The 22,140-nt window shown below is 52.4% G+C and overlaps 1 protein-coding gene across 1 annotated transcript in view; it reads left to right on the top strand.

Annotated features, from left to right (window-relative positions):
- ntn4 (netrin 4) overlaps positions 1-22,140 on the top strand; it is a gene marked incomplete at its 5' end in the record, with an annotated part of 114,074 nt that overhangs the window by 36,303 nt on the left and 55,631 nt on the right. The window contains 2 exons of the mRNA XM_086010911.1: positions 18,111-18,237; positions 19,707-19,895. Coding sequence (XP_085867037.1) covers positions 18,111-18,237; positions 19,707-19,895 — 316 coding nt within the window. The remainder of the gene's footprint in view (positions 1-18,110; positions 18,238-19,706; positions 19,896-22,140) is intronic.

Here is a 22,140-nt window from a genome sequence, read left to right as displayed (position 1 = left end):
TCTCCACCTCATCCCCACCTCATCCCCACCTCATCCCATCCCACCTCATCCCAACCCCATCCCACCTCATCCCCACCTCATCCCCTCCTCATCCCCTCCTCATCCCCACCTCATCCCACCCTCATCCCCACCTCATCCCATCCCACCTCATCCCCACCTCATCCCCTCCTCATCCCCTCCTCATCCCCACCTCATCCCACCTCATCCCCACCTCATCCCCACCTCATCCCAACCCCATCCCACCTCATCCCATCCCCACTTCATCCCCACCTCATCCCATCTCACCACCATCCCACCTCATCCCCACCTTATCCCATCTCATCCCCACCCCACCTCATCCCACCTCATCCCACCTCATCCCCACCTCATCCCATCCCACCTCATCCCCACCTCATCCCATCCCACCTCATCCCCACCTCATCCCACCTCATCCCCACCTCATCCCCACCTCATCCCAACCCCATCCCCATCTCATCGCCACCTCATCGCCACCTCATCCCACCTCATCCCCACCTCATCCCCACCTCATCCCATCCCACCTCATTCCCACCTCATCCCACCCCATCCCACCCCATATCACCCCAGCCCACTGATATACCTATCAATTCCTCCAATAAAAGGCGAAGAGTTACGAAGGTGACTAAAGGTTTTTATTGACTAAATAACAGAGCCCACTCTCGTGGGTGATCCGATCCAAGCAGGAGGAATACCAGCCAGTCGCTCACCTTTATACCTGGCCTGGTGGGTGGAGCCAAGGCGGAGTCGGCAGTGGTCATCCCAGGTATAGCAGTGTGGCAAGAGGCGACCTCGTACCGTGATACAATAGTGGTCAGTGATACAGTTATAACGAACAGTGGTGAACAGTGCTAACTACTAACAGTGATACGATAGTGAACGTGGTTTACCACATTCACCCCTTGTTTAGAATTAAGTCCGGCGGGGTGAAGTGTACTACCAATTCTGGTAGGTCAGTCTGTCCGGAGGCTTCGTAAGCCTCTCCGATCGCCGCAGCGGTGGTGTTGCCTTATCCGGTGCTGGTGCCTTATCCGGTGTTGATGCTGGTGTTTGCGTGGTCGGCGAGGGCTCGTGGGGTTCCGGCATGCCGTCTACCTGGACTGAGGTTGGGGGGGGTGGTGGCGGTGTTTCCGGATCGGCTGAGGGTGCGAGGTCTCGTAGGGAGACAGTGTCCTCCCGCCCGTCTGGGTACGCCACGTAGGCGTACTGGGGGTTGGCGTGCAGGAGGTTCACCCTCTCGACCAGGGGGTCCGTTTTATGGGTCCTCACGTGTTTCCGCAGCCAGACCGGCCCCGGGGCGGTCAGCCAGGTTGGTAGAGTGGTTCCCGTAGTCGACTTCCTGGGGAAAACGAACATTCGTTCATGGGGGGTGGTGTTAGTGGCCGTGCAAAGTAATGACCGGATGGAGTGCAGCGCTGTCGGGAGGACTTCTTGCCAGCGGGAGGTTGGGAGGCCCTTAGACTTTAAGGCTAAGAGGACGGCCTTCCATACCGTCGCGTTCTCTCTTTCCACCTGACCGTTACCTCTGGGGTTGTAGCTGGTGGTCCTGCTTGCTGCAATACCTCTCTCTAGGAGGAATTGCCGGAGTTCCTCGCTCATGAAGGAGGAGCCCCGGTCGCTGTGTATATAGTTCGGGAACCCGAACAAGGCGAAGAGGGCATTCAGGCACTTAATGACCGTGCTACTGGTCATGTCGGGGCAGGGGAAGGCAAAGGGGAAACGGGAGTACTCATCAACGATGTTGAGGAAGTACACATTACGGTCAGAGGACGGGAGGGGCCCCTTAAAGTCGATGCTCAGGCGCTCGAAGGGGCGGGTGGCCTTGATCAGGCTTGCTCGGTCCGGCCTATAGAAGTGCGGTTTGCACTCCGCACAGGTCTGGCAGTTCCTGGTCATGGTCCTGACCTCCTCGATGGAGTAGGTCAGGTTGCGGGCCTTAATGAAATGGTAGAGTCTGGTGACTCCGGGGTGGCAGAGCTGGTCGTGGAGGGTCTGAAGCCTATCGATATGCGCGCTGGCGCATGTCATTCGTGAAAGGGCATCAGGGGATTCGTTCAGCTTGCCTGGCCGGTACAAGATCTCATAATCGTAGGTGGAGAGCTCGATTCTCCATCTCAAAATCTTGTCATTCTTGATTTTGCCCTTCAGCTTGTTATTAAACATGAAAGCCACCGAACGCTGGTCGGTGAGGAGGGTAAATCGTTTGCCTGCCAGGTAGTGCCTCCAGCGCCGTACTGCCTCCACGATCGCCTGGGCCTCTTTCTCGACCGACGAATGTCGGATCTCGGGGCCCTGTAGGGTCCTTGAGAAGAAGGCCACTGGCCTCCCCTCCTGGTTTAGGGTGGCGGCTAAGGCGAAGTCGGATGCGTCGCTCTCCACCTGAAAGGGGATGGACTCGTCCACTGCGTGCATCGTGGCCTTGGCTATGTCTCCCTTAATGAGGGAGAAGGCCGCGCACGCCTCCTCCGTGAGGGGGAAGGAAGTGGCTTTCAGGAGGGGTCTGGCTTTGTCCGCGTAATTGGGTACCCATTGGGCATAGTAGGCGAAAAGCCCCAGGGTTCTCCTAAGTGCTTTAGGGCAGTGGGGGAGGGGTAGCTCCATGAGGGGGCGCATTCTTTCTGGGTCGGGGCCGATGATTCCGTTCTCCACTACGCAGCCGAGGATGGCAAGGCGCGTGGTGTTAAACACGCATTTCTCCTTATTGTAGGTGAGGTTCAGCCGTTGGGCCGTACGGAGGAATTTCTCCAGATTCGCGTCATGTTCCTGCCGGTCGCGGCCGCAGATAGTGACGTTATCTAGGTAGGGGAATGTAGCCTGCAGTTCGTTCTGGTCAACCATCTGGTCCATCTCCCTTTGGAAGACCGAGACCCCATTAGTGACACCGAAGGGGACCCTAAGGAAGTGGTATAGGCGCCCATTCGCCTCGAAGGCGGTATACTGGCGGTCCTCAGGGTGGATAGGGAGTTGGTGGTAGGCCGACTTCAGGTCGATGGTCGAGAATACTTTATACTGTGCAATCTGATTGACCATGTCAGATATGCGGGGGAGGGGGTATGCGTCCAGCTGGGTATATCTGTTTATGGTCTGGCTGTAGTCGATGACCAGGCGGTTTTTATCGCCGGTCTTTACGACTACGACCTGGGCACGCCAGGGGCTGCTGCTCCCCTCGATAATGCCCTCTTTCAGGAGGCGCCGCACCTCAGAGCTAATGAAGGCTCTGTCCCCGGCGCTATACCGCCTGCTTTTGGTAGCGACGGGTTTGCAGTCAGGGGTAAGGTTAGCAAACAGAGAGGGTGGCGGGACCTTGAGGGTGGAGAGGCTGCAGGTGTTACGCGGTGGGCGGTTTAACGTTTGCTGGTTGTTGACTGTGAGTGGGGGGAGGGGTCCACCGTATGCTAGGGTTACGCTTTGGAGGTGGGATTGGAAGTCCAGCCCTAGTAGGACGGCAGCGCAGAGATGGGGGAGGACGAGGAGTTTAAAGTTTTTATACTCCGTGCCCTTAACCGACAGGGTCACGACACAGTAGCCGCTGATGTCCGTGGCGTGGGACCTCGATGCCATCGAGATTCGGCTGCGCGTTGGTAGGACAGAGAGGGAGTAGTGGCTCACCGTGTCTGGGTGGATGAAGCTCTCCGTGCTTCCGCTGTCGAACAGGCAGGTCGTGGCGTGGCCGTTCACTTTGATGTCCATCATTGACTTGGACAGATGGTGCGGGCGGGCTTGGTCCAGGGTGACGGAAGCTAGTGTGTAGCTGAGCGAGTCGTTGTCATCTGCGGGCGAGGCGGTCGGGCGTGGTGAGTAAAATGGCGTCTCCCACGAGGTAGGGCCCCATGAGGCACTATTGGGGTCGGTTGCCTTAATCAAAGATGGCCGCCCCCATGACTCATGTGTGGGGATGCTGGCCTCAGTTGCCCTAAACAAAGATGGCCGCCCCCATGACTCATGTGTGGGGATGCTGGCCTCAGGTGCCCTAAACAAAGATGGCCGCCCCCATGACTCATGTGTGGGGATGCTGGCCTCAGTTGCCCTAAACGAAGATGGCCGCCCCCATAGTTCGCATGCGGCACTGCTGGCCTCTGAGGATCCGCTCCTGCAGGCCTTGGAGAAGTGGCCTTTCTTCAGGCAGGTTTTACATATGGAGTTCTTGGCTGGGCAGCGCGACCTCGGGTGCTTCTCCTGGCCACAAAAAAAACAGCCGGCGGCCCGATCGCGGATGCCCGATGTCGGGGCCGGTGCCGGGGGTGGCGGGGCCGGTCGGGTCCGGGACGCCGACGCAGAGGTAGGTCCCGGGGGCGGCGCTGGGAAGGGTGCTGTGGTAGGGGTCGGGCCCGAGTCCCAGGGTCGCGAGCAGTACCTGGTGAATGCTTCCTGATCTTGGTGGGCCACTTCCAGGGAGATAGCGAGGGCTTCAGCTTTTTCCATGCTGAGGTCTTTAGCTTCCAGCAGTCTTTGCCGTGAGTACTCGGACCGTAGGCCTTTCAGGAATGCGTCGCGGATATTATCTTCAGTATTTTCGGCTGCCGACACCGATTTAAACTCACAGTTCCTGGCGAGTGCATATAGCGCCTGTGAGAATTCGGCTACTGATTCTCCTGGCTGTTGCGGCCGTGATCTTAGGAGGTGCCTAGCGTACATGTAGTTTACCGGGGTCCGGTACTTCTGTTTCAGCAGGTTGATGGCGGTCTCGTAGGTAGTCATGTCCTCGATGAGAGTGTATACTCTCGGGCTCAGTTGTGCCTGCAGGACACTTAGTTTGGATGCCTGAGGGACGCTGGATTCTCTCAGGTATGATTCGAAGCAGACCAGCCAGTGTTTAAAGTCTGCGGCTGAGTTTGCTGCTCGTGGGTTCAGGTCCAGGTACGGCGGTCTGAGGGCTCGCAGCCAAGCTGGCTGGTGTGGCTGTGCTCCTGGGAGCTGCGCTGGTGGCTCCTCCGCCGGTTGTGACTCGTTGTCGGACATCATTAAATTTAGTCAATAAAATTGATATACCTATCAATTCCTCCAATAAAAGGCGAAGAGTTACGAAGGTGACTAAAGGTTTTTATTGACTAAATAACAGAGCCCACTCTCGTGGGTGATCCGATCCAAGCAGGAGGAATACCAGCCAGTCGCTCACCTTTATACCTGGCCTGGTGGGTGGAGCCAAGGCGGAGTCGGCAGTGGTCATCCCAGGTATAGCAGTGTGGCAAGAGGCGACCTCGTACCGTGATACAATAGTGGTCAGTGATACAGTTATAACGAACAGTGGTGAACAGTGCTAACTACTAACAGTGATACGATAGTGAACGTGGTTTACCACACCCACCTCATCCCCACCTCATCCCCACCTCATCCCCACCCATCCCACCCCATCTCACCTCATCCCACCCCATCCCACCTCATCCCACCCCTTCCCACCTCATCCCACCCCATCCCACCCCATCCCACCCCATCCCCACCCCATCCCACCCCATCCCACCCCATCCCACCTCATCCCACCTCATCCCCACCCATCCCACCTCATCCCCTCCTCATCCCCACCCCATCCCAAACTCATCCCAACCTCATCCCCATCTCATCCCACCTCATCCCCACCTCATCCCCACCTCATCCCCACCTCATCCCCTCCTCATCCCCTCCTCATCCCCACCCCATCCCAACTCATCCCAACTCATCCCCACCCCATCCCCACCTCATCCCCACCTCATCCCACCACATCCCCACCTCATCCCACCCCATTCCACCCCAGCCCCACCTCATCCCCACCCCATCCCACCCCATCCCACCTCATCCCACACCATCCCACCCCATTCCACCCCATCCCACCTCATCCCCACCTCATCCCCACCTCATCCCACCCCATCCCACCCCATCCCACCTCATCCCCACCTCATCCCCACCTCATCCCCACCCCATCCCACCCCATCCCACCTCATCCCACCCCATCCCACCTCATCCCACCCCATCCCACCCCATCCCACCTCATCCCAACCCATCCCACCCCATCCCACCTCATCCCCACCTCATCCCCACCCATCCCACCCCATCCCACCTCATCCCCACCCCATCCCACCCCATCCCACCCCATCCCACCTCATCCCCACCTCATCCCCACCTCATCCCCACCTCATCCCCTCCTCATCCCCACCTCATCCCCACCTCATCCCATCCCACCTCATCCCAACCCCATCCCACCTCATCCCCACCTCATCCCCTCCTCATCCCCTCCTCATCCCCACTTCATCCCACCTCATCCCACCTCATCCCCACCTCATCCCCACCTCATCCCATCCCACCTCATCCCCACCTCATCCCATCCCACCTCATCCCCACCTCATCCCAACCCCATCCCACCTCATCCCAACCCCATCCCCACCTCATCGCCACCTCATCGCCACCTCATCCCCACCTCATCCCCACCTTATCCCATCTCACCACCATCCCACCTCATCCCCACCTTATCCCATCTCATCCCCACCCCACCTCATCCCACCTCATCCCCACCTCATCCCATCCCACCTCATCCCCACCTCATCCCATCCCACCTCATCCCCACCTCATCCCAACCCCATCCCACCTCATCCCAACCCCATCCCCAACTCATCGCCACCTCATCGCCACCTCATCCCACCTCATCCCCACCTCATCCCCACCCCATCCCACCTCATCCCCACCTCATCCCCACCTCATCCCCACCTCATCCCCACCTCATCTCCACCTCATCCCCACCTCATCCCCCACCTCATCCCATCCCACCTCATCCCAACCCCATCCCACCTCATCCCCACCTCATCCCCTCCTCATCCCCTCCTCATCCCCACCTCATCCCCACCTCATCCCCACCTCATCCCATCCCACCTCATCCCCACCTCATCCCCTCCTCATCCCCTCCTCATCCCCACCTCATCCCACCTCATCCCACCTCATCCCCACCTCATCCCCACCTCATCCCAACCCCATCCCACCTCATCCCATCCCCACCTCATCCCATCTCACCACCATCCCACCTCATCCCCACCTTATCCCATCTCATCCCCACCCCACCTCATCCCACCTCATCCCCACCTCATCCCATCCCACCTCATCCCCACCTCATCCCATCCCACCTCATCCCCACCTCATCCCCACCTCATCCCACCTCATCCCCACCTCATCCCCACCTCATCCCAACCCCATCCCCACCTCATCGCCACCTCATCGCCACCTCATCCCACCTCATCCCCACCTCATCCCCACCTCATCCCATCCCACCTCATTCCCACCTCATCCCACCCCATCCCACCCCATCCCACCCCAGCCCACCTCATCCCCACCTCATCCCCACCTCATCCCCACCCATCCCACCCCATCTCACCTCATCCCACCCCATCCCACCTCATCCCACCCCTTCCCACCTCATCCCACCCCATCCCCACCCCATCCCACCCCATCCCACCTCATCCCACCCCATCCCACCCCATCCCACCTCATCCCCACCTCATCCCCACCCATCCCACCCCATCCCACCCCATCCCACCTCATCCCCACCTCATCCCAACCCCATCGCCACCTCATCGCCACCTCATCCCCACCTCATCCCACCTCATCCCCACCTCATCCCCTCCTCATCCCCACCTCATCCCACCTCATCCCCACCTCATCCCATCCCACCTCATCCCCACCTCATCCCATCCCACCTCATCCCCACCTCATCCCAAACCCACCCCACCTCATCCCAACCCCATCCCCACCTCATCGCCACCTCATCGCCACCTCATCCCACCTCATCCCCACCTCATTCCCATCTCACCACCATCCCACCGCCATCCCACCTCATCCCCACCTTATCCCATCTCATCCCCACCCCACCGCCATCCCACCTCATCTCCACCTCATCTCCACCTCATTCGCCACCTCATCCCATGGGATCCCTAACCCCCCCCCAATCTCACCACAACCCCCAACTCATCCCACCCCACCCCACCTCAGCTCCACTAATGGCCCCTGGGAAGACACCTGAGTCGCCTCAGAATGCCTCAGTACAGTACGCCATTGGATCATGGCTCTGCCAATAGGAAATATGCCAGGACGAGTGGCATGCCCACACCTTCCTGAGAATTGGAAACGTGACAATGAGAGGAAATTCACCGCCTGCAATTCTAGTGTCATCGCCAATCAGAGCTCCAGTTTATACTGGGTGTCAAAACAGAAACCGTTGAACATTCTCCTCTGTCTGAAATCCGGGTTAAAGGGCTCAGGGAACAGGAGCTCTGGTCTACAAGGAAGCTAGGCGATGACATACGGAGAACCGCTTGATTTGCCCTTCCACAGATGGTGCAACCAACTGAAAATATGGTTTCCATATTTAAGAAAAGATATACTTGCTCTCGAGGCGGTTCAGAGAAGGCTCACTCGGTTGATTCCGGAGATGAGGGGGTTGACGTATGAGGAAAGGTTGAGTAGGTTGGGCCTCTACTCATTGGAGTTCAGAAGAATGAGAGGCGATCTTATCGAAACATATAAGATTGTGAGGGGGCTTGATCGGGTGGATGCGGTGAGGATGTTTCCACTGATGGGTGAGACTAGAACTAGGAGGCATAATCTAAGAATAAGGGGCTGCCCTTTCAAAGCTGAGATGAGGAGAAACTTCTTCACTCAGAAGGTAGTAAATCTATGGAATTTGCTACTCCAGAGAGCTGCGGAAGCTGCAACATTAAATAAATTTAAAATGGAGATAGACAGTTTCCTAGCAGATAAGGGAATTAGGGGTTACGGGGAAAGGGCAGGGAAGTGGACGTGAGTCTAGATTCAGATCAGCCATGATCCTATTGAATGGCGGAGCAGGCCCGAGGGGCCGTATGGCCTACTCCTGCTCCTATTTCTTATGTTCTTATGTTTTTATAAGAAAAGGAAAAGAATTTTATTTATGCAGCATCTCCTGTTTCTCAAAAATGGTCTCAAAGTGCTTCACAGGCAATGAATTACTTTGAAAGGCAATGGCTGTCGCAATGTAGGCAAATGTGGAAGCACTTGTGTGCACAGCAAGATTCCACAAACGGCGACAAGGTAAGTGATCTGTTAGTCCAATGGTGGTGGTGCTGGTTGAGGGGAGAAACGTTGGCCGGGACACTGGGAGAACTCCCTACTGTTCTTCAAGTAGTGCAGCGGGATCATTAATGTTCATCTAAACCTCCTGATCAGACAGCCTGAATTTACAATGGAGCACTCAGTACCTCACGGGATGGCCCTTAGACTGTGTAACCAAATTCTGGAGAACACCACCAAGTGAGCCAAGTTGACACAGGATGAGCCCAACCTAAGTAGTTGAGCAACAGCATTTAACATCAACCACATTTTAAATACATATAACTAACTGGTACCATCGCCAAAACCAACAATGACAGGCTTCAATTAAATCCAAGACCAGTATTTAAATATGTCTAGCACTTCATGCCATTGAGGTAATTTGCTGTACTTTCACCTGTTGGATCAGCATTCGTAAGTAAAAAGAAAGGTTTGCATTTCTATAGCGCCTTTCACAACCTCAGGACCTCCCAAAGTGCTTTACAGCCAATGAAGTACTTTTGAAGTGAGGTCACTGCTGTAATGTAGGAAACATGGCACGCAATTTGCGCACAGCAAGCTCCCACAAACAGCAATGATCTAAATGACCTGATCATCTGATTTAATGATGTCAGTTGATGCCAGGACACCACGGAGAACTCCCCTGTTTTTCAAATAGTGCCGTGGGATTTTTTTACATCCACCTGAGAGAGCAGACGGGGCCTCGGTTTAACGTCTCATCCAAAAGACGGCACCTCCGACAGTGCAGCACTCCCTCAGCACTGCACTGTTGTAATGTAGGGAAATGTATAAGCCAGTTTGCACACAGCAAGGTTCCACAAACAGCAATGAGATAAATGACCAGATAATCTGTTTTAGTGATGTTGGTTGAGGGATAAGTATTAGCCAGGACAGCTGGGAGAACTCCCTTGCTCTACTTTGAATACTGTCATGGGATCTTTTACGTCCATCTGAAAGACGGCACCTCCGACAGTGCAGCACTCCCTCAGCACTGCACTGGAGTGTCAGCCTAGATTATGTGCTCAAGTCTCAGGAGCGGTGTTTGAACCCACGAACTTCTGATTCAGAGGCGAGAGAGCTACCACTTGGCTACGGCTGACAATCATGTTCAAAATGACAGGATGGAAATTTCTTCCCTTTCTCAGACCTAAAGGTCTTCGCAAAAGTGAGCTTGGGCCATCTTAACCCAATACATAATGCAGCGCACAACTCAGAGCTGCCCATAATTCAACACAAGTTAGCATTAAAGTGTCAACTTCATTTTTTTTTTAATTCGTTTATGGGATGTGGGCGTCGCTGGCAAGGCCAGCATTTATTGCCCATCCCTAATTGCCCTTGAGAAGGTGGTGGTGAGCCGCCTTCTTGAACCGCTGCAGTCCGTGTGGTGAAGGTACTCCCACAGTGCTGTTAGGGAGGGAGTTCCAGAATTTTGACCCAGCGACGATGAAGGAACGGCGATATACTTCTAAGTCAGGATGGTGTGTAACTTGGAGGGGAACTTGGAGGTGGTGGTGTTCCCATGCGCCTGCTGCCCTTGTCCTTCAAGGTGGTAGAGGTCGTAGGTTTGGGAGGTGCTGGTGAAGAAGCCTTGGCGAGTTGCTGCAGTGCATCTTGTAGATGGTACACACTGCAGCCACGGTACGCCGGTGGTGGAGGGAGTGAATCTTTAAGGTGGTGGATGGGGTGCCAATCAAGCGGGCTGCTTTGTCCTGGATGGTGTTTAGCTTCTTGAGTGTTGTTCGAGCTGCACTCATCCAGGCAAGTGGAGAGTATTCCATCACACTCCTGACTTGTGCCTTGTAGATGGTGGAAAGGCTTTGGGGAGTCAGGAGGTGAGACACTCACCACAGAATACCTAGCCTCTGACCTGCTCTTGTTGCCACAGTATTTATATGGCTGGTCCAGTTAAGTTTCTGGTCAATGGTGACCCGAGGGATGTTGATGGTGGGGGATTCGGCGATGGCATTGCCGTTGAATGTCAAGGGGAGGTGGTTAGACTCTCGCTTGTTGGAGATAGTCGTTGCCTGGCATAGAGACCACAAAGTTGGCAAGTGTTGGAAATACTTGTCAGACTGATACAATTTTTTAATGAGGTAACAGAGAAGATGGATGAGGGCAGTGTTGTTGATGTTGTGTATATAGACTTTCAAAAGGTGTTTGATAAATTACCACTTAACAGGCTTGTTAGCAAAACTGAAGCCCATGGGATAAAAGGGGCAGTAACAGTATGGATACAAAATTGCCAAAGGATAGAAAACAGAGTTGCAGTGAATGGCTGTTTGTTGGACAGGAGGGAGGTATACAGTGGTGTTCACCAGGGTTCAGCAATAGGACCACTGCTGTTTTTGATATACATTAATGACTTGGACTTGGGCACAATTTTGAAATTTGCAGATGACACAAATCTTGGAAGTGTAGTAAACAATGAGGAAGATAGTAATAGATTTTAAGGGACATAGACATGCTGGTGGAATGGGTGGACTCATGGCAGATGAAATTCAACGCAGAAAAGTGTGAGATGATATGATTTGGTAGGAAGATTGAGGAGATACTATACATGCAAAGTGGTACAATTTTATAGAGGGTGCAGGAACAGAGAGACCTGGGGGTGTTTGTACACAAATCTTTGAAGGTAGCAGGACAGGTTAACAAAGCAGTTACTAAAGCATATGGGATACAGATAGCACTAGAGTAAGAGATAGTACGGTATTAGGTGGGGTCAGACTAAGAAAATACAAGAAGGTCTAAGATAGGATTACAGTGCATGTATGTAAATGCACGAAGTGTGGTAAATAAGGTTGGTGAGCTACAGGTGCAAATAGCCACAAGGGAATATGATGTTGTGGCAATAATGGAGACCTGGCTCAAAAAAAGGCAGGATTGGGTACTAAATATTCCTGGATATAAGGTGTTCAGGAAAGATAGGGAAGGAAAGAAAGGAGGTGGGGTGGCAGTATTGAATAAAGAGAATATTACAGTGCTGGAGAGAGGATGTCCTGGAGGGATCAAGGACACAATCTATTTGGTTAGAGTTGAGAAACAATAGAGGTGCCATTACACTACGAGGTGTATTCTATAGGTCAGCAACTAGTGGGAAGGATATAGAGGAGCAAATTTGCAGGGAAATTACAGAGAGGTGCAAGAACTATAGAGTAGTGATAATGGGGAACTTCAACTATCCTAATATAGACTGGAATAGGAATAGTGTAAAGGGCAGAGAGGGGGAAGAATTTCTGAAGTGTGTTCAGGAGAACTTTCTTGATCAATACGTTTCCGGCCCAACAAGGAAGGAGGCATTGCTGGATCTGGTTCTGGGGAATGAGGTGGGTCAGGTGGAGCAAGTGTCATAGAAACATAGAAGATAGGAGCAGGAGTAGGCTATTCAGCCCCTCGAGCCTGCTCCGCCATTCAATAAGATCGTGGCCGATCTTCTACCTCATCTCCACTTTCCTACACTATCCCCATATCCGTTGATTCCCTTAATATTCAAAAATCTATCGATCTCTGTCTTGAATATACTCAACAACTGAGCCTCCACAGCCCTCTGGGAATTCCAAAGATTCACCACCCTCTGAGTGAAGAAATTTCTCCTCATCTCAGTCCTAAATGACCGGCCCCTTATTCTGAGACTGTGACCCCTGGTTCTAGACTCCCCAGCCAGGGGAAACATCCTCCCTGCATCGACCCTGTCAAGCCCTGTAAGAATTTTGTATGTTTCAATGAGATCACTTCTCATTCTTCTAAACTCTAGAGAATATAGGCCTAGTCTACTCAATCTCTCCGGATAGGACACTCCCCCCATCCCAGGAATCAGTCTGGTGAACCTTCGTTGCACTCCCTCTATGGTAAGTATATCCTTCCTTAGGTAAGGAGACCAAAACTGTACACAGTACTCCAGGTGTGGTCTCACCAGGGCCCTATATAATTGCAGTAAGACGTCTTTACTCTTATACTCAAATCCTCTTGTAATAAAGGCCAACATACCATTTGCTTTCCTAATTGCTTGCTGTACCTGCAGGTTAACTTTCAGTGATTCATGTACAAGGACACCCAGGTCCCTCTGAACACCAACATTTCCCAGTCTCTCACCATTTAAAAAATACTCTGCTTTTCTATTTTTCCTACCAAAGTGGATAACTTCACATTTCTCCACATTATATTCCATTTGCCATGTTCTTGCCCACTCACTTAGCCTGTCTATATTCCCTTGAAGCCTCCTTGCATCCTCCTCACAACTTACATTCCCACCCAGCTTTGTATCGTCAGCAAACTTGGATATATTACATTTGGTCCCCTCATCCACATCATTGCTGTAGAATGTGCGCCATCTTGGCTTGCAAGAGAAACTAATGTGTTTGAGTCAGAGTCCAGCTATGTGTTTGGGAGATATGCCTGCCGTAGTTGAATAGCTGTGATTGTAGGCAAGGCGTGAGATGTGGATGTGAGTTTGAGTAGGTGAAGATGCTTGGTGGGTGAGTGGTGGGTGAGTGGTGGGGGTGTGGTGATTTGTGCAGTGTGCACAGACTGAGGTTCAGATGCTGGTATGTAGGAGCTGTTGAAGCATGTACTTACCCTGACCACCCGACTGAGGTTGTTGAATTTCTTGCGGCACTGTGTCAGGCTGCGTTCCACCACACTACTGGCCGAGACCTCCTGGGCCACTTCCCTCCACATTGCCCTGAAGACCTGGGGCAATGGCCTCCTTCCAGTGGCCGGGAACAGCACGGCCCTCCTTCGCTCCACTCCAGCCACCAATGCCTCCAATGCCACGTCTGTGAACCGACGAGCTCTCTCCCTGCAAGTGGGATCAGCCATCACGATCAGGGGATTGAGTTCCTTGCGGGTCGCCTTCACAGCCAGTACTGCTGATAATGAGGATCTGCACAATGATACAACCTCCCCTTTAAGAGCTGGAAGTAACCAGTGTGAAGGATCATTCCCGATTGCCTTGCACCAGAAATTCATTATCGCTCTGCTGGCAGCGCCCCTGTAGCGCCCTAATGAGGTCATTAGCGCCCCAGCTCTCTCCAGGAGCGCTAACAGCCAATTTAGCGCAACCTCAGACTCATTAGCGCCTGGTGCTAATTTTTCACGATTTCAAAATTTAGCGCCCCAAACAGGTGATACTGAATTTCTCCCCCATAAGATTCTGAGGGGGATTGACAGGGTAGATGCTGAAATTGTTTCCCTTGGCTGGCGAGTCTAGAACTAGGGGGCAGAGTCTCAGGATAAGGGGTCGGCCATTTAAGACTGAGATGAGGAGGAATTTCTTCACTCAGGGTTGTGAATCTTTGGCATTCTCTACCCAAAGGGCTGTGGATGCTGAGCCATTGAGTATATTCAAGGCTGAGATCGATAGATTTTAGACTCTAGGGGAATCAAGGGATATGGAGATCGGGTGGGAAAGTGGAGTTGAGGTCAAAGATCGGCCATGATCTTATTGAATGGCGGAGCAGGCTCGAGGGGCCGAATGGCCTACTCCTGCTCCTAATTCTTATGTTCATATTGTAAACAGTGATGACTCCTGATGTGACGGCAGTAGCTGATCCAGGACTCAGATCCATGTAGTAGGGCAATGAGGACAACAGCTTGCTCTAGAGCGCCTTTCGTTGGCAGACTCACCCCTCGTTCCTGCCAGAGTCTCGACTCGAGTTTGCCAAAGGCGGAGCTGGCCCTGCCAATCCGGCGAGTGACACCGTCGTTCATTGTGTCGTTCCGCGAGGGAACACCACCGAGGGAGCAGAATTTGTCCGTGACCTTAAGTGGTACGTTATCGATTGTAACCACAGTGGGTGTGACTTGGTGACCAGGTCCTTCAATGACTGGAAATGCTTTGGGTCGTCCTGAGATCCAACCAATGACGGACTTTTGTGGTGTGGTCACTGTTGTAATGTGGGAAACGTGGCAGCCAATTTGTGCACAGCAAGCTCCCACAAACAGCGATGTGATGATGACCAGATAATCTGTTTTAGTGATGTTGATTGAGGGATAAATATTGGCCAGGTCACTGGGAGAACACCCCTGCTCCTCTTCAAACAGTGCAGTAGGTACAGGTCTCTGTATAAGTGGGCCTATTGTGACCATTGAACAGTGTTCCACACTGACTCTGAGTAACTGCGTAAAGAATAAATCATGGTAATAGGGGAAGCTGGGAGACAACAGTAGCATTTAGAATTATGTGGATACACTTTCCCTGTAAGCTTTAAGATATTTAATCGGCTTATAGGGATTAGCCTCACTTCTCTAATATGTAAGGGATGAGATTTCGTGTTTACATTTCTTTGTTGAACAAGGCACTTATAAACCGAAAGTAGTGCTCATCAAATGATTCCCTGATTCAATTGTTTAAGTGCTCTTTCAAAGAGGCTGGGAGCTAGTTGGGCTAATTACAATTATATCTTGGAAATGCTGAAGAAAAAAATAATGACACAATGAAACGGTGAGATTAACTTTTTACCTCCAGTCATTAGCCGAGCAGAAAATCAAAGGTAATTGTATATCTGAGTGAAGTGAAAACATGCAGTCAGAGCAATGGTTGATAAAGTGGCAGTGATGGATTAGCAGGTTAGTGACACCGGTCCAGCACTCTGAGTGGCTGGGTCGTGAACTGCCCCTCCCCCCCTCTGGTCGGGTCCTGAACTGTGCCCTGCAGTTAAGAGGAGGCCGTGGGAGGTCGTGAGCATAGATTCCCAGAAGTAGGAAAATCGGAAGGAAATCACCCTGGGCTGCATTCACCACCGCCCCGCCCCCCCCACCACCACCTCCGTAATGGTCGGTTGCTTAGCAACATCGGTAGTGGTCTGAGGCCAGATTATAGGAAAGATCTTTCATCGCCCATGAATGAAAGAGCACATTGTGCCTGGAAATATTGGCGGAGGGAATGTTGGGAATGAGTTGGTGTCTCGAGAAGTACGGAGCTCGTAACTGGAACACTGAGCAAGCCTAATAGTCAGTGATTGAGAGGTCGTGACCCCACTGAGAGTCAGCGCTGAATACGAGAGGGATTAAGCTAGAGCTAGGCCAGAACACCAACAATCCACACCCATATAAACCGACTCCTTTCCCTGAGCCTCACTGCTGCCGCCTGGGAGTCTTTGTCCATTGATACCACTCCCAGTAGGCAGTAGATGGGTACTGGAGTTATACTGACAGCAGTGTGAACAGGGAAGCACAGTCTTCCGGGTTGCTGAAGGGACCAGCCACATGGGATCTGTGTTAGCTGTGACTCAGTGGGTAGCGCCCTCGCCTCTGAGTCAGAAGGTTGTGGGTTCAAGTCCCACCCCAGAGACTTGAGCACAAAATCTCTAGGCCGGTGCTCCCGGCGCTGCACTGTCGGAGGTGCCCTCTTTCACATGCAATGTTAAACCGAGGCCCCGCCTGCCCTCTCAAAAATCCCATGGAACTATTTTGAAGAAGAACAGGAGAGTTCTCCCTGGTGTCCTGGCCTGCGTTTATCCCTCAACCAACATCACTAAAACACGTTATCTGTTCATTTTCACATTGCTGTTTATGGGACTTTGCTGTGCGCTAATTGCCTGCCATATTTCCCCACGTTACATTGGCTGTAAAGCGCTTTGGGACGTCCTGAGGTCGTGAAAGGCGCTGGAGAAATGCAAATGATTTATTTCTTAGTGGTTATGGGGAGTGAGTAAAAGATGGGGATCAGACTAAATGACTCCTGGAGAAACATTGGGGCAGATTTGATGGGCTGGATGGCCTGGTCATGGTCCCGTATGTTAAAATCGCTACTATATTCAACTGATGTGTAAACAAGATATTTAACACACTGATGGACTGTGGTGATTAACTACATGATAAAAAAATAATCTCCCTCTATTCCCAAAACAGTCTGTCCTGAGTTAGTTTCACTCCAATTCCTGCCGTTTTCAGAAAATGTTACAAACCGTGACGCACGGCTGTGGTCTGGTTTCAGAGACAGAAACGCATGACAAGGGGCCGGCTAAGAGTTTCAGAGGAGCAAGACCCTCTTCCCCAGTCTGTGAGCCTACCCGACATCTGCCAGTGTGCCCACAGTTCTATCCTTCACTCCATCTGAGCTGGAGAGGATCATGGAGATGGACAATCTGCAGAGAGCGACTACAGCAAACAAGAGCCCGCTGAATTTCCTGCCTCACTGTGTCCTCATTGTACTTGTTACTGTGAACCTCATATAATCCTTCCTTCCTTCTCTCGCCCTTTAAACCCCCTTCTTCCACCCAGCACACAACCCATCATTCCTCAACTGAAAGCAGAAGCTGGAATCGAGTGGTTCTGGTCCTGGACTAGCCACCCCACCATGACAACTTGTGTCATTGAATTCAATACATTTCTGGGCTGGGTTGTTAAACTGACCATGAAAGCTGCCGGATTGTCACAAAAACCCAACTGGTTGATTGATGTCCTTCAGAGAAGGGAACCTGCCACCCCTACCCGGTCTAGCCTACAGGTGATTCCAGTCCCACATTACATGGTTGACTCTTGATGCCCTCAGGGCATCGAGGAATGGGCAATAAATACTGCCTTGGTGTCAGGCGTGCCTCAGTGGTAGCACTCTCCCCTCTGAGTCAGAAGGTTGTGGGTTCAAGTCCCACTCAAGAATTGAGCACATAATCCAGGCTGACACTCCCGTGCAGTGCTGAGGGAGTGCCGCACTGTTGGAGGCGCCGTCTTTCAGATGAGGCATTAAACTGAGGCCCGGTCTGCCCCCTCAGGTGGACATAAAAGATCCCACGGCACTATTTGAGAGCAGGGGATTTCTCCCCGGTGTCCTGGCCAACATTTATCCCTCAACCAACATCACTAAAACAGATTATCTGGTCATTTATTTCATTGCTGATTGTGGGAGCTTGCTGTGCGCAAATTGGCTCCCACGTTTCCTGCATTACAAAGGTGACCACTTCAAAAGTATTTAATTGGCTATAATGTGTTTTGAGACGTCCTGGGGTTGTGAAAGGCGCTACATAAATGCAAGTTTCCTTTTTTTCTTGCAGTACGTCACTGGCTGACCACCTCCTTCCCCAGTTGACTGGGTTCTCCATTCATTTCTTTGACAGGTCCATGGCAAGTGTATTTGTAAGCATAACACTGAGGGCGAGCACTGTGAGAGCTGTGCTCCTCTGTACAACGAGCACCCTTGGAGGCCAGCAGATGGGAAATGGGGAGCTGCAAACCAGTGCCGGAGTGAGTAATGAGATGGCTGCACTTCTCGGGGATCTTCTTGGGGAGGGCGCAGAGGAGATTTACCAGAATGATACCTGGGATGAGGGACTTCAGTTATGTGGAGAGACTGGTGAAGCTGGGGTTGTCCTCCTTGGAGCAGAGAAGGTTAAGGAGAGATTTAATAGAGGTGTTCAAAATCATGAAGGGTTTTGATAGAGTAGAGAGGGAGAAACTGTTTCCACTGGCAGGAGGGTCAGTAACCAGAGAGTTAAGATAATTGACAAAAGAACCAGAGAGGAGAGGAGGAGGAATTTTTTACGCAGCGAGTTGTGATCTGGAATGCGCTGCCTGAAAGGGCGGTGGAAGCAGATTCAATAGTGACTTTCAAAAGGGAACTGGATAAATACTTGAAAAGGAAAAATTTGCAGGGCTATGGGGAAAGAGCAGGTGAGAGAGATTAATTGGAGAGCTCGTTCAAAGAGCCGGCACAGGCACCATGAGCCGAATGACCGCCTTCTGTGCTGTATCATTCTCTGATTCTAACAAACAAGGGTTAGAAGCAGGAACAACCAGAGAGAGACACGACTCTGGATAGATCCCAAGCACGCGCCTGTGGAATAAATTGATGAGCACAGTGCCGAGGCCAGCGTTGGGCAAAGGCGGGGGGATTCTCCTCCACAACCCTGCCCGAAATCAGTGAGGAACGAGGCAAATTCGGGCGATGTGGCCTACCGCCACCTTGCCACCTCACCACCCTGACCGCGGTGCCCCTGCCCCCAGTGCCCGGATCCCCGGGGGTGGGAGAGTGGGATTTTTCCCGGGTCCCCAGCGGATTTCATGCAGGGGCTGGCGGCTGGCCCCTCCGGAGCAGCGGTGAAGGTCGCAGGTTCCCCCCAGTGGATGGACAGGGCACTGCAGCGGCCTCCTCTCCCGCCGAGCACTCACCTGCTGTAGGCCTCAGTCTCGGCCCCTGGCTACAGGCCGCGCTTGCTATCTCGCTGTGCGACCCACTGTCCCCTGAGCCCTCGGAGAGCTTCGGAAACACTTTTACAGTTTTTAACAGGGCGTGAGTGTGGCGGACATCAGGAGGGAAGGATACTGTCTCTACTCTAACCTCCCACCCTCGCCCCCACACGCCCCACTCTTATCAGGCGCGGTGGGTGAGGGTTAAAGTCAGGGCTTGTGTTCAGTAGGTTAGATAAGTGGTTAAAGGAAAGGGGGAATAAAGAGATATGGGAACAGAGCAGGTACATGGGATTATGATACTGTTCATGTGGAGGATAAAGACCAGCATGGACTGGTTGGGCCGAATGGCCTGTTTCTGTGTTGAAATTTCTACGTGTTTCTAAGTTACTCGAGGGAAAACTTAAAAGTGGATGGATAAATGATTGATCATTTAGTTCTTTCTAATGAGGTTGTTCTAACAGATTTTCATTCTGTCTTGCTCGCTTGAAAGGGCTGTAACCCCACCGTCTCTCCCCTTCTGACAGAATGCAAGTGCAATGACCACGCTGACAGCTGCCACTTTGACCTCAGCCTGTGGTTGGCATCAGGCAATCACAGCGGCGGACTGTGCGACAACTGCAAGCACAACATGGAGGGGCCGCACTGCCAACGGTGCCAGCCCGGCTTCTACAGGGACCTCAGGGTCCCACTCTCTGCCCCAGACGCCTGCCTGGGTAAGATCATTTCTGCATTAACTTTTGGTGCAAATGTATTGATAAATCCTCAACTGCTTCCTATTTTCTCCGATCGTAGCTTTGGTCTTTGGGAGTCCAGATATGAAGGAGCGTTCCTGTATTGCATTAATGTGGATATTTGTCCAGCTAATCCCTTTACTTTTTTTCTACAACTTAATACCTGAGCAGGTGGAAGCTGATTGTTGGAGAATATTTGAATAATGGTCATTATCTACTGACGGGGTTTGGAACAAGAAACCCTAATGGGTTTCAAGGAGGAACTGGGCAGGTTCTTGGCAACAAAAGGGATCAGTACAGAGGCACCATGGGAGTACTGTGGATAGGTGGGCTAGATGGGCCAAAGGGGGCAGTGGGTGAAATTGGTCTTTGCCAGGAGCCCGTTTTGAAATCAATGGAAACGAAAATCAGACGCAGTGTAAAAGGAGCTGCCGATTCGCCCATTTTAAGCTACTTGCATAGACCTATGTTGACCCCAAGGTCTCCTCCTGCCTGAAGCTGTTAATATGTGATCACATTTGTTCACGTGCGTGCCTATACCTGAGAGGAACATAGGAATTTCTAGATGAGAACGACCATGGCCCATCTAGTTCACCTTCTACCATCCTGAGAGTCCCATGATACAATAATGGCGTTGTTGACTGATCGCAGCAACCAATCTCTATCAATGAGTCTACAACAGACCCAGACATGAGGTGAGGAAAACCCCAGTGGTGGAGAGCTTTGGGAACCAGAGGTCCCGACCTGCTGTCAAAACTTTTTTTTCCCCACCTAACCCGCCACTGATCGCGCCCGGTGCCCCCCGAAAAATTTCCCCCTAGGTAACTATTTTTCAACCCATCTCGGTGAACTTCATATAAACTGGAGCGCTGCATCTAGTCAGGGAATGGTTCCAGCCCAGGGAGGACCATTTAAAAATAATAACATAGGAAAAGGTGGAGGCCATTCAGCCCCACGAGCCTGTTCAATTAGATCATGGCTCATCTGTATCTCAACTCCATTGAACTGTCTTTGCTCCATATCCCTTAATACCCTAACCCAACAAAAGTCTGTGGAACTCAGTCTTGATCGCTCCAATTGACCCCAGCAATCACAGTCTTTTGGGGGAGGTGAGTTCCAGAGTCCCACCACCGTTTGTGTGAAAAAGTGCTTCCAGATATCGCTCCGGAACAGCCTGGCTTTTAAGGTTATGCGCCCTTGTTCTGGACTCCCGGCCAGAGGAATTAGTTCTTCCTCACTGGCGGAATGAAGTGTGTATTTCATTCTCTCTCTCCCTCACTCTGCCTGTCGCTTCTTCGGTATATAAACGGGCACAGTGTGACGGACTCTGCTCTAACACCGCCCCGGGTATATAAACGGGCACAGTGTGACGGACTCTGCTCTAACACCGCCCCGGGTATATAAACGGGCACAGTGTGACGGACTCTGCGCTAATACCGCCCCGGGTATATAAACGGGCACAGTGTGACGGACTCTGCTGTAACACCGCCCCGGGTATATAAACGGGCACAGTGTGACGGACTCTGCTCTAACACCGCCCCGGGTATATAAACGGGCACAGTGTGACGGACTCTGCGCTAATACCGCCCCGGGTATATAAACGGGCACAGTGTGACGGACTCTGCACTAACACCGCCCCGGGTATATAAACGGGCACAGTGTGACGGACTCTGCGCTAATACCGCCCCGGGTATATAAACGGGCACAGTGTGACGGACTCTGCTCTAACACCGCCCCGGGTATATAAACGGGCATAGTGTGACGGACTCTGCTCTAACACCGCCCCGGGTATATAAACGGGCACAGTGTGACGGACTCTGCTCTAACACCGCCCCGGGTATATAAACGGGCATAGTGTGACGGACTCTGCTCTAACACCGCCCCGGGTATATAAACGGGCACAGTGTGACGGACTCTGCTCTAACACCGCCCCGTGTATACAAACGGGCATAGTGTGACGGACTCTGCTCTAACACCGCCCTTGGTATATAAACGGGCACAGTGTGACGGACTCTGCTCTAACACCGCCCTGGGTATATAAACGGGCACAGTGTGACGGATTCTGCTCTAACACCGCCCCGGGTATATAAACGGGCACAGTGTGACGGACTCTGCTCTAACACCGCCCTGGGTATATAAACGGGCACAGTGTGACGGACTCTGCTCTAACACCGCCCCGGGTATATAAACGGGCATAGTGTGACGGACTCTGCTCTAACACCGCCCC

The sequence above is a fragment of the Somniosus microcephalus genome, chromosome 17 (assembly GCF_052327205.1).
Source record: "Somniosus microcephalus isolate GS21.2 chromosome 17, FLI_Smic_1.0, whole genome shotgun sequence".
NCBI classification, from domain to species: Eukaryota; Metazoa; Chordata; class Chondrichthyes; order Squaliformes; family Somniosidae; genus Somniosus; species Somniosus microcephalus.
Note: the sequence above shows the minus strand (reverse complement) of the source record. Positions and strands in the feature narration are given on the sequence as shown.